Genomic DNA, 11,468 nt, shown 5'->3' with positions numbered 1-11,468 from the left:
AGGTCGCCCCTTTTTCCTGTTCTTGCGTTCGTGAAGGGCGTCGTTCTCTGTTCGTAGTGCTCGTTGGGCACAGGTTTGGGCAAACAGATGAAGGGGCTGAAGGCCACCGGTGCAGGCTCGCCTGCAGCTGCGTACGCCGTGCGCCCCCAGGTCTGAGTCGTAGCTCGCCATCGCCCTGCTGTCGCGTGTGTGGAATCTTGTGCCATCGGCTCTGTTCTGTCCTCGTTTTCGTTCTCCTCTCTTTTCAGGACCGGCACCGAGCAAACAAGCACAGCTGTGTGCTCGCCCCTGGTGGGCAGCTCGACGAGCTGAGGTCCAGCGCTGAGCAGACTAGGCGCTCGCTCAGCACAGCTTCTGGTGTTCTCCCGTGATTTCCGGAGCTCGCTCGTCTCTGGTTGGCCGTGCTCAGTACCAGTGCTTCAAACATCAATCGATGCTCATCCAGGAACCACCTATGCCTGCACACCACCAATAGCAGGAGCAGCTCTCGTGATTTTTAATGTTGGTTTTTGAAAACGTCTCAATCAAGCAATAGTGTTTGTGAATTTAATTCCTTTCCTCGTGCATGAATTGAGCAGAGCAGAGGCAGCCATACCATCATGAGCACTTAGCTGTGCAGGCCCGAGAGGCCCAGGCCGATGTGCTACCTCTTCTCTCTCTATTCTGTGTTGAACGAATTTTCAGGGGATTTTCCGGTCAAATTTTTCAAGCCCTGATTTTTTGTTTTGCGCACAGCTTGATCGTTTGTAATCCGAATCGAGTTCCGTCTGTTGCGTTGGTTTTCTACCGTTCCGAGGAATTTTTCTAGATACTCTCATCACTAGTTGGTTTGGGTATTTTTATTTCGGGAACTCACTTACGTTTGGCGGTGTTTTTGAGACAGCGGCCTAAAAGTTTCGCGAGAAATTTTACGGCTCCCATTCAACCCCTTCTGATCGCCGTTTCCGATCCTTCAAAAAAATATCAGCAAGGCTTTGGCCTTGTACTACTTGGATTGGATGAGTTATCGTGCAATGCTTTTTATCCTTTAGCTGAGCACTAGCATAGGCATCACAGCAGGAGTTAAGATTCTTGCTTTCCAGATCTGTAGTTTTGCAACTCACACACTGCCTAAACAACTTATAGGAAAAACAAGTCTTTGCCAAGAACAGCATTTGCAACTGAAACGCTGTGTAAACATAGCCCAAATGAACAGCAAGGCGCACATACTGCCACCTCACCTATATCCAGGAAACGGTGGAATCTGGTCACCTCTCACATGGAAAATCACATAAGAATAATTTTTTTATTCCATAACCCATATAATTCACCATATATGAACTGATAAAAACACAAAAAGGATAGAAATTTTTTTGACTAACCACTGACCAGTGTACTAGGGCTTTGTGAGAGGAATCAGCCGTGACGCCAGGCTCGTCGGGGCTGTACTAGAGTTGTCGGTTCCTCGAGCACGGCCGCGCGCCCCGCAACTGCCGCAATACAAGTAATCCCCGAGGCGGCGAGACCTGACTCCGGCCAGACCGGCGACACGGAGGGTTCAGCGCTCGGCCTTGTGCGGCGCTGGCGCTGGCGCCGGAACACAAGAGAAGGGCCGAACGGGGGGGGGGGGGGGGGGGGGGGGGCGGGGCGACGCTGAACAAAACTGGGACAAATATTGCGGTACAAACTCATCTATTTGGGACGGCCCATCTCGTCTTCGTCGCTCATTTGAAGCAGAGTAGCAGAACGGCAACTATAAAAACGGCAACGCGCTCCCCTTCCTCGGCTTGAATAAGTTAGGCACATGAAAGTGAAAACTCAGCACACATGACATGAGCAAACACCAACGACGACGACGGAACCACGGAAGCAAAGAAAATACGAATTTATTACAAGCACACCACTCGTCGTTGGCAATCGCTGTTTTCAATATATATTCGAAACTTTGCAGAGCCACATGAGAGTATAGCTGTTCTTATTACAAACAATCGACCAATTGGCCTCAAAGCGATAACCACAGTTTTTATCTTCTTCGTTGGAGGCTTATTCTACCACTAGAGAAATATGTGCTGGCAATTATTAATGAGCAACGAAGGAATAACAGGACAAGTGAAATGGTATAGGAGAAACAAACACCTGAGAATCCATGGGACTGACGGAGGCCTTCCAGTTCACGGTGGCCGGGGCGCCGGGCAACATAAGCAGCGATGGGTTGCCTTTTGGCTTGAACTGGGTGCCGCCTGCTGCGGAGATGACTTAGTGACCTCGAGGTGGCTGTTTGGAACATTGAAGTATGTCAAATATTGGAAAACATAATTAGTCCTGGAGAATCGAGAATGACAGTGGAGCCTTTACCTTCTTATTTCTTTTCACACAAGTGGAAAGTCTAAAGAAGCAAGTTCAATACTAGTAGAAGGTCTTCCAGCGGATGTGCGAAATCTTTGGCCAGCTTTCTCCATCAGGTTCTCGGCAGTTCTTCTTCAAGACGGGGCAACCCCCTATACTTATGCGCTGGAGGGAGGACGGCAGATCTGGTAAAGATGTTATGTTGGGGCAATAAGAGATACGAAGATTCTGCAGACTGGAGACAAATTTCAGATTTCTTGGCAGGGACTCCATTTTGCACCTCCAAAATGACAGCGTCTTGACAGATGAGAGATTTGCGGGTTCTTCAAATGAAACTGACGGCTCCTTGCAATCATAAAGACTAAGATACGACGGGACTCTAAACCCTTCAGCCATGAGCATGTGGTGGAGCAATACGGAGCTACTAACAGTGAGCTCTTCCTGGACACGGAACTGTGAGATGTGCTTGGCAGTGAGGTTTGGAACATCTAGCAAACATAGGACCTTAAGGTGCAGGGAAGACAGGCCTTCAAGCGAGCACAGATCAGGGAGACACACTAGATGTAATGATTCAAGGGCGGTCAGGTGGCCAATCGATAAGGATGGGGAGCTTCTGCAACCATAAATGCGAAGATCCTTCAGGTGCGGCAAGCCATTAATGAATGAATCAGCTGGAAGTATGCAGCCACGTATGCTGAGCATATCAAGGTTGAACGACATAAATTCTGCTCCACGTGCCAGCTCTAAACAAGGGCAATCCATACAGTTAAGACTGGAAAGAGATGGAGCAGCATGTAAGCCCCCCAGTGATCTGAGACACCAACAAGCAGTGATTTCAATCCTCTCAAGCTTTGTCAAATGCTCATACACCTCGTGTGACGGAAGTGCAGTTAAGACCATATTATAACCCAATTCTAAGGTTCTCAGTGAAGTGAGGCCACCAAGGCAAATAGCCAAACCGTCATCTGTAATACTACATGAAGAAAGACAAAGTTCACGAATTCCAGATGGTAGAACCAGCGGCAGCTCCGTGGTCCTTCCATAAATGCCTCTTATCCTCTGCTCATGGCAAAAAAGCCATGCCTTGATGATATTTTCTTTCACCGATATTGTATCTCCTTCCTCTAGGCCACTTTCAATAATTTGAAGATGTTGTGATATATCATCACCCATCTGCGTTGTCAACTGCTTCAGAAATGAATTGTCCACTGATAGTACGCTCCTAATACGTGATCCTGAATCCACCTCCCACATCGATGAAAGTTTAGACGCCAGGTCATCTGCCTTCATTATATTTTCCCTCAAGTCATGTTGCTCGAGCTGATTTTTGGTGACAAATGTAAGCAGTGGGCAGCCGTGGATTGACAAATCTGTAAGGCTTGCTGGAAGACATGATAATGTCTTCAAATTTGGAACGTCCCGTAGATACAGACAAGAGCAATGCTGAAGGAGCTCTGTATCTGGTGGTAGGCCTTCTAGCAAGCTGCAGTTATCAAGCCCAAACCTTTCCAAATTTTCAAAATAGTATCGCTCAAGTAACCACCTAGGATATGTGCCAGATTTGTAACCGTTGATTGTGAGCTTACTCAGTTGGGGTGGCGGTCTCAGACCTTCTAGAATATCCATTGCATCCATGCCATCCTCGGAACTCCACTCAAGCGTCAACTCTTTAAGGAGATATTTCTGATATAGCTTCGACTCTAAGGCTTCATCCTTTCCAATGACATTCTCAAGATTTGTTACTCTTAAACTGCCACCAAGCTCATTCAAGTCCTTCAGCTGTCGCAACTCATATCCTTGCTTCTTTTGCACAGAAAAGACATATATCTGCTGTAACGAAGTAAGCTTGCCAATGTTGGGAATTTGATCGTTGCACCCTTCCAGATGCCGTAACTTACTCAAATTACAAACTTTGTCAGGCAACCTCCCCACACTGTGGTTTAACCAAAGTAACTGTAAGTGGTAAAGAGCACATAATGATCTAGGCAATTCAGAAATCGTTGTCTTTCTGAGGTCCAAATACCGAAGGTGCTTCAGCTCACCAACAGATTCAGGTAACATGCTGCTGTTGTAAAATGACAAATGCAATACACGCACCTTCTTCAGGTTCTGCAGTATCTGATCAAAAATAACAGTTGCATTATCCATTAGTGGATAGATGCAGATAACAGTGTGTAAATGCTGTAGCTTGTAGATAACTTGCTTATGCCTTTGCATACTCTCAACAGAAACAGATAAATGTCGAATAGTGCATGGTATTTCTGTCATATTATCATCTTCTAATCTGAAGCAGTCTTCTCTAGAGAGTGACTCTGCCAAATCATGAAGGATGTCATGCATGACATAGTAATCACCATAATACCTGTCAGAAACCGATTGGAAGAAAGATCCAGAGACCATCTCGTTCAAGTAATCCCTCCCAACATCTTCCATTGTCCTCCTACTCATATTGCACGAATCAACAAAGCCTTCTGCCACCCAAAGGTGAACCAACTCATCAGGTCTATATCTATGACCTTTTGGAAATAAGCTGCAATACAAGAAGCACCTCTGTAGACGTGGATCTAACTTCTCATAACTCCACAACAGAGATGTGAAGGGCTCACTTAAATCGTTGAGCTTTAGTGCAGCTTTCCATTCAGTGATATCTTTTTTTCTGCTCAATCTGGAACCCAGAACTTTTGCTGCCAAAGGACATTTTCCAAGCCTTTTAGCAATCTCCTCAGCAATATGTTCTAGCTTTGTGCGCAACAGCTGGTCTTGAATTTCTACTCCAGAGAAAGCATGGTGTTTAAAGAGACCCAAGAACTCAGCATCATCCATGTTTTCCAAACGAACAACTTGTTCACAGCATACAGCGGCCGGGAGCATTTCACCTCGAGAAGTCACCAAAACTCTGCTTCCCGACTGTTTAGAGACTAATGGAGCGAGGAGTTGCTCCCACTCTGACTCATTATGAGATTTTTCAAACCAAACATCATCCAAGACAAGTAGGAATTTCTGTGACTGTTGCAGTATGTCTCGTAGTTTGCACTGGAGAGTATCAAGATTATCAACACATGGGCACTCCCCCTTTTTCGCAGACTCGATGATCTCCTGTGTGTGACGTCGCACATCAAGTTTGCGTGAGATGCAGATCCACATCCTGACGTCAAAGCATTCTTCAATCCTCCTGTCATTATAGACATACTGTGCTAAGGTGGACTTCCCCATTCCTCCCGTTCCAACAATGGCCAAACTTGAGTACCTCGATGAACTTGCCTCTTCAGTTGTGGTCTTGCCGAGAAGAAAATCAACTATACGATCACGATCTCTGTCGCGACCGAAAACCTTTGAAGTGGGAAGTGATGTTGTTGTAGGAACAACGGTTCCAGGTACAGCTGGTGTCCAGTCGACGGTATTGCCATGTGGTAAGCCAAGAAGATCGCGAAGCTCCTTGGCTTCAAGCAGGATATCCTTGAGTTCTTTCATCTTGTTAATTAGCTTTCTGTTCTCTGGCAACAAGTTGCGTGCCCTACTCTTAGCAGCACGAAGTGGCTTCATGATGGTCGATGCAATGGAGGAGGCTTCATCCTCCCCTACCATGGGATCCTTCCCACTCTTTGCCTTGCGCTTGAGGAGGTTGTACTCATGCTCATCCAGCAGGTCCTCAGCATCATAGAAGGCTTCTTTGAGCCTCCGGATCCATGCCTCCAGCTTGCCCCTGTGGGAGCTCCTCTCTGCCGCTTGAATCACCAGGTCAAACTGTGGCAAGACAGTGGCTTCTAGTTTTTGGAGCTCACGCACCAAGTCCGCGCTGAGGTAATCTGTAGCATCAGCTAGGAGCTTGTTGATGATTGGCGATGCTACCCACCTTAATCCAGAGAGCGCCAAGTCTGCCATGGATGCAGTGGTTTGTGCTTCCCCTTCTTTTCTGAGCGAAGAGATCTTGGATGTAAGTGTTTCCAGATGAAAAGAAGATGACAGGGTGAATTGGTAATGGAAGGAACACAATAGATGAATGGATGGACGGTGCGAATCAGAAAGAAAGCTGGTTTTTTTTTTTATTATGGATGAGGTGCTTCTGCAGAGGGGAAATAACTGGTATGTAATCGGAGGAAATTTTTGAACCAAGATGCAAGTTTTTCCAGATGAAAAGAATAGGACAAAGCGAAGCACGAAATGTTTGGGTTTTGCAGGGACCTAAATTAAGCAACGATGGGAAAAAAAATTGAAGGCGAAATACTGTTTTTCTTCCTTTTTTTGGGGGGATTTTCAAGTTTTTGTTTTCTGGTAGGGACGAAATGAATGAGTACAAGAAATGAACGAGTAGATGATGTGGGGTGCGAGTGTGTCTAGTGACCGAGAAAATCAGGACAAGGTGGATGAAACATGAACAGAATAGATGAAAGGATGGACGATGGGAAGTAGAAACAAAACTGTTTTTGTAATACGGATGAGGTGGTTCTGAAGAGGGGAAACAACTGTTGAAGACAGCAAAGGAGTCGAAGGAACACCTGGAATAAAAAAGACGAGATAAAATTACTGAAACTGAAAGAATAAATGAAGAACAGAGAACAAACCGATTATTTTCCTTTCATTTCTCGTTTGTTATATGAACATAGGAAAATAGCTAACAAGTTGGCACAAGAAATCTTACACCAACTGGCGCAGGAAGCAACGTCTCCGGAGCAAGCTTGGACGACGAGCGCGAGGTCGCCGGAGGGATGGACTGGACTCTGGAAGAAGCACTGTAATGCAAGAGAATGAGACGCAAGGCTCAAACAGCCAGTCAGCTGCAGATCTGATCCAGTAGTACACCGGCAAAGGGAGGAAGCGCAGTAGCAAAATATTCAGGCCACTTCTCAGAACGTTATTCTATTTTTTTTCTCTTATTACTTAAGGGACCAGTTGCAGTTTTATAAGTTGAGATGAGTTGGGCTTACTGAAAACTAGCTATTGTTTATGGATCACTCGCTGATTATTGCACAAGTGGTCTTTAGCTCCATTGCTGGCCGGTGGCCTTTCAAGCTTTCAAAGTACCACTCTCTCAGGTCTGAATGCTATGATCAAAAATAGAATATGACACCCTTGGTCTTCGTTCTATATTATATTATATGAAGTTGTGTCAGCTTTCCCTGTGGGGGCTCTTCGTTTTATAAGGTGTATTATATGAATGATGTGTCAGTTTTTTGAGCTCACGAACCATGTTCACGCTGAGCTAAGCTGAATCGTTAGCCAGAAGCTTGTTGACAATTGGCGATGCCGCCTACCTTAAGTCACCGAGTGCCAAGTCTGCCATGGAATTGCATTATTGCAGTAGTGCGCTCACCTTTCTTTTGTGGGTAATGTGATCTTTGGATGCAAGTGCTATATGATGAAATGAAGAGGACAAGGGATATTTAATTATTTCCCATCCTCTGTTCGCTTCTCTTATAATCCATCTTTTTCAGCTTGTTTTTTCAGCCGGAACAGTGTTTTTCTCTAACAACAAATTAGCCGGAACAATATTTCGACTTGTTTTTTCAGAGAAGCGAACGGGGCCTATATATGACAACTTCCGTTTGGCAGTTTTATGACGCACCTTACATATTTGCTATCAGAGAGATAAAAACATCGGACATCCACTATGAGAGCGCTATGGGAAATGACCCTTTTGCAACTGTCTTACCTTTTCTCTTTAGCCACAGCCAAACCCTGCTCTCCTCTTGCTAGTGTGGGGCCTGCCGCCTCTCCCACTTAGGCTCCGACAACAATGCATCATAGCCTGCGCCCTTGCCATCCTCCTTCATGCCCACCTGTTGCGCCATGTTTGCCACATCGTCGTCACCACTTTGCCCGTCGTATCACCTCCTCCACGACCGCACCTACATGGAGGTGGTCATTGCCGTGCACGTCCTCGGACTCATGCAGCCCGATGACTACCACCTCCTTCTAAATGGTGGCAGGGAAAAATACTATTTAACATCTCACTATTAGCAGTTGTCTACTTTACCCCCTCATCTATAATGACAAGTGGATAATTTAGATGTAAAATTAGGTGTAACTTTATGTATTTTTTATAATGGCCGATGTGGGTAATTTTTTAATGAAATTTAATAGAACCCATATTATTATAGATGATTATTATAGTTTACCAAATTAAAGGAAAAATTATGTTCTTGGTTATTATGTGAATTTCTAGAATTTTTTGTTTCTAACGTGTCCGGCGAGAATTAACGTGGAGGCTACATTGAAGCCCCCAATTAGTAATAGTTAGGAGTTGTTTTTTATTATCTTTCATAATAGTAGGTGGGTAATTTAGATACAAAGTTAGGAGACCATTTTAAATTATCTTACATAAGGATAGATGTAGGTAATTTAAATGCAACTTATGGGGTTAATTTGAATTATCTTTCGTAATGATAGTGTGTAATTTATATATACAAATTGAGGGGTTATTTTGTATTATTTTTCATAATAGCATATGTGGGTGATTTAGATACAAAATTAGAGGATTCCATTATGTATTTTTTGTAATGGCTGATGTGGATATTTTATTATTAGAGATTATGATTATATTCTACCAAATTAAAGACAAGATCTTTTTATTATTGTGAGAATTTTTAAGATTTATTATTTATCTATCACGCCAGGCGAGAATTAACGTGAAGGCTTTGTCGTTAGTGCCTCTAATTAGTCATTACACACCTGTTGGCTGCTTCACGCAGGCGAGGCTAATTGAAGCCTTCAAGGAAGCTGAAGACCACCACACTCAGCAACTGAAGGATATCTATCTTGTTGCTAGGGCCAGGAGAAGGGCCTTCACCTTGGACGAGAGAGAGTTCCCAATACTAGATGGAATCCCAATTACAACCATGGAAAAAATCCAAGGGAAGAAAATAATGGACACACTTCCTGCGCCTTCCCCAACCGAGGCCTCCCATGGAATTTCCGAGATAGGGTCACCTGATGGAGAAGAGATTCTCCCACTCACTCAGCCACCACCAGGAGATGGTGCTTGTCCTCATGCCATCCTCTCGGTGGATTTCTCAAGCTCCGAAGCATGATCTAAGTGGCCACATGGCCCCCTAAGGGAATGAAGCTAATATGGTCCGAAGCTAGACCCTCAAAAGTGGTTTTAGTGATATGCCCTTACGCCTAAGAGGAGTGGATCCTAGTTCACTTTTTTTTGTAACCCCTCGTGTGAGGAGATGTACCCGTATTGTAGTGCTTGCTCTTTCCACCTACAATGTAATCCCCACCCAGTGTTGTGCTTCAAATCTAATGGTGTTAGCTGTTTAAGGGTAGTGAATCCTAATTCACTTCTTTGCAAACCCTCGCATAATGTGATGTACTGCTATTGTAGTGTTTGCTCTTTCCACATATGTAGTGTAATACTACTTAGTGTCGTCCTTTGAATCTAATCACTTCAGCAAATATTCTTTACACCAGCATGCCATTGATTTTATTTGCTGGTCTAAAATTGGTACCTTGCATGACGTCATAATGGAAAAGAAATATTAGCTTTCTTTGACATAGTTTTCGAAGGTTCGATGTATCAAGGAGACCTTTCCATTGAACACGTAATGGAAAAGACATATTAGCCTTTACTAATATATTTTTTTCCAAGATTGGATCTACCAAACAGACCACCCGCAGCGAAGCACGGGCATCAATGGCTAGTAAGAATTATTCTTCTCTGATGCAAGTAAACTAGTTTGTCAATAATTTTAGAAGTGAGTTCACTCTTGAACCGCAACAATTTTCCTACTATATTTATGGTGTTTTCTCGACCAGCTTGAGTATATGTTGTACTCAGGTCACACTAACTCATCTGGCAGCTCGTTCTGTGTCACACGAGCCGGGTCTTCAGTACCCTCGTACTCGAATCCGTAGTGCACCCTATCTTGCAGTGGCTGCACAAGGCTCGTCTGATAAAACTGGCCACAACGGTGACTCCACTCATGGTCTCGGATGGTCGGTTGTTCTCATACTCTTCCGCAGACAGAGTATCTTCCTCCCACCGTGTTCGGGATGGGAAGCCAGTAGTGCTATGTGGCTCTAGTGGTGGATGCATGTTGCCCATATAGAACCACTCAGCCCTCCATTCTCTGACAGAATCAATCAGTACATACTGCACGTATTCACCCTTCTTGCCGTTCCTAAATTGGATTCTGGCTCCTCCGATTAACGCCGGAAGCAGTCGCATCTGGCTGCGGCTTGAGCTTGAAATAGTACCGGAATAAAGTGATCGACGGAGGGATTCCAAGATAGGTTTGGCAAAGATGGACGAAGATCGATATGTGGAGAATGGAGTTTGGGGTCAGGTGATTGAGGGTTATTCTGTAGAAATGCAGCAATCCCTGCAGAAATCAGGAAGAAGGCAACCCTAATCCCCGTTTGATGAAAGGTCTAAACAGGACGATCTCACTGGGGTTGAGATTTGGTATGCGGTGTTCTCCGGGTGCCCTCCACTTCCCGAAACCTCGATTCCGGCAGGTATCCTTCATCATGGCAGCTCTACAAGATGCGCTTCCGTGGTGGTCGGCTCTGGCAAGATCTTCATCTCCGCCGCCATCTTCATCAGCTCTCTGTTCTCTACAGCAGCTTTCTTGGGTCCACTGCTCCCCTTCTTGCTCCTATCCATCAATCTGGATCTACACTCGCAGAATGTGTTCGTAGCTGGATCTAGGGTTTTGCACAGTGGTGCGCGCTTCGACGGGGTTAACCACGAAGGCGACGGCTGGTTTGTTGAATGGGGATAAAAATTTTTCCCCTCCGCAGATTCCTTTTATACATGATTTTTTCACATCCCTACGCACTTTCGACCTTTTTGCAAAAATACCACGGCGCTTCGGTTTCCGGTTATAACAAGACATTGGGGTTATTGTGCCTAACAAAGGAACGTAGCCTGATGCGGGCCGCTATGTGTGTTTCGCACTCACACTCCCTTGGCTCAATAAGCTACTTGTCTTAAAGGTTTTCTCCGACTACAGATTCTTTCAGCAAGTCAAAAGGCACTCGGGCACACTGCATAGCAGTCGGACACCAATACGGACGCATTACAAAGCTTTTTTGCAACATTTTCATAGCAAATACAAGTGTTACAAGCATTAGCCTATTCGGCTATTACAGCAACCAAGCCCCTGGTTACTACTCGGCAGGAGGTACCCGGCTTGGTG

The 11,468-nt window shown here is 45.0% G+C and overlaps 1 protein-coding gene across 1 annotated transcript; it reads right to left on the bottom strand.

The window, feature by feature from the left end:
- Window positions 1-1,847: 1,847 nt before the first annotated feature.
- On the bottom strand, window positions 1,848-6,352 carry LOC136508522 (putative disease resistance RPP13-like protein 1). The gene is made up of 2 exons (XM_066503211.1): window positions 2,335-6,352; window positions 1,848-2,253 (listed from the first exon to the last, which is right to left on the bottom strand). Exon 1 carries the CDS (start codon window positions 6,205-6,207, stop codon window positions 2,386-2,388), a length of 3,822 nt encoding a protein of 1,273 aa, XP_066359308.1. The 5' UTR covers window positions 6,208-6,352; the 3' UTR covers window positions 1,848-2,253; window positions 2,335-2,385.
- Window positions 6,353-11,468: the final 5,116 nt, after the last annotated feature.

This window comes from Miscanthus floridulus, chromosome 15 (assembly GCF_019320115.1).
Source record: "Miscanthus floridulus cultivar M001 chromosome 15, ASM1932011v1, whole genome shotgun sequence".
Taxonomy (NCBI): domain Eukaryota; kingdom Viridiplantae; phylum Streptophyta; class Magnoliopsida; order Poales; family Poaceae; genus Miscanthus; species Miscanthus floridulus.
Note: the sequence above shows the minus strand (reverse complement) of the source record. Positions and strands in the feature narration are given on the sequence as shown.

Excerpts from the sequence above, each read along its gene's own strand:
- LOC136508522 (XM_066503211.1), bottom strand. The coding sequence starts at position 6,207 with ATGGCAGACTTGGCGCTCTCTGGATTAAGGTGGGTAGCATCGCCAATC.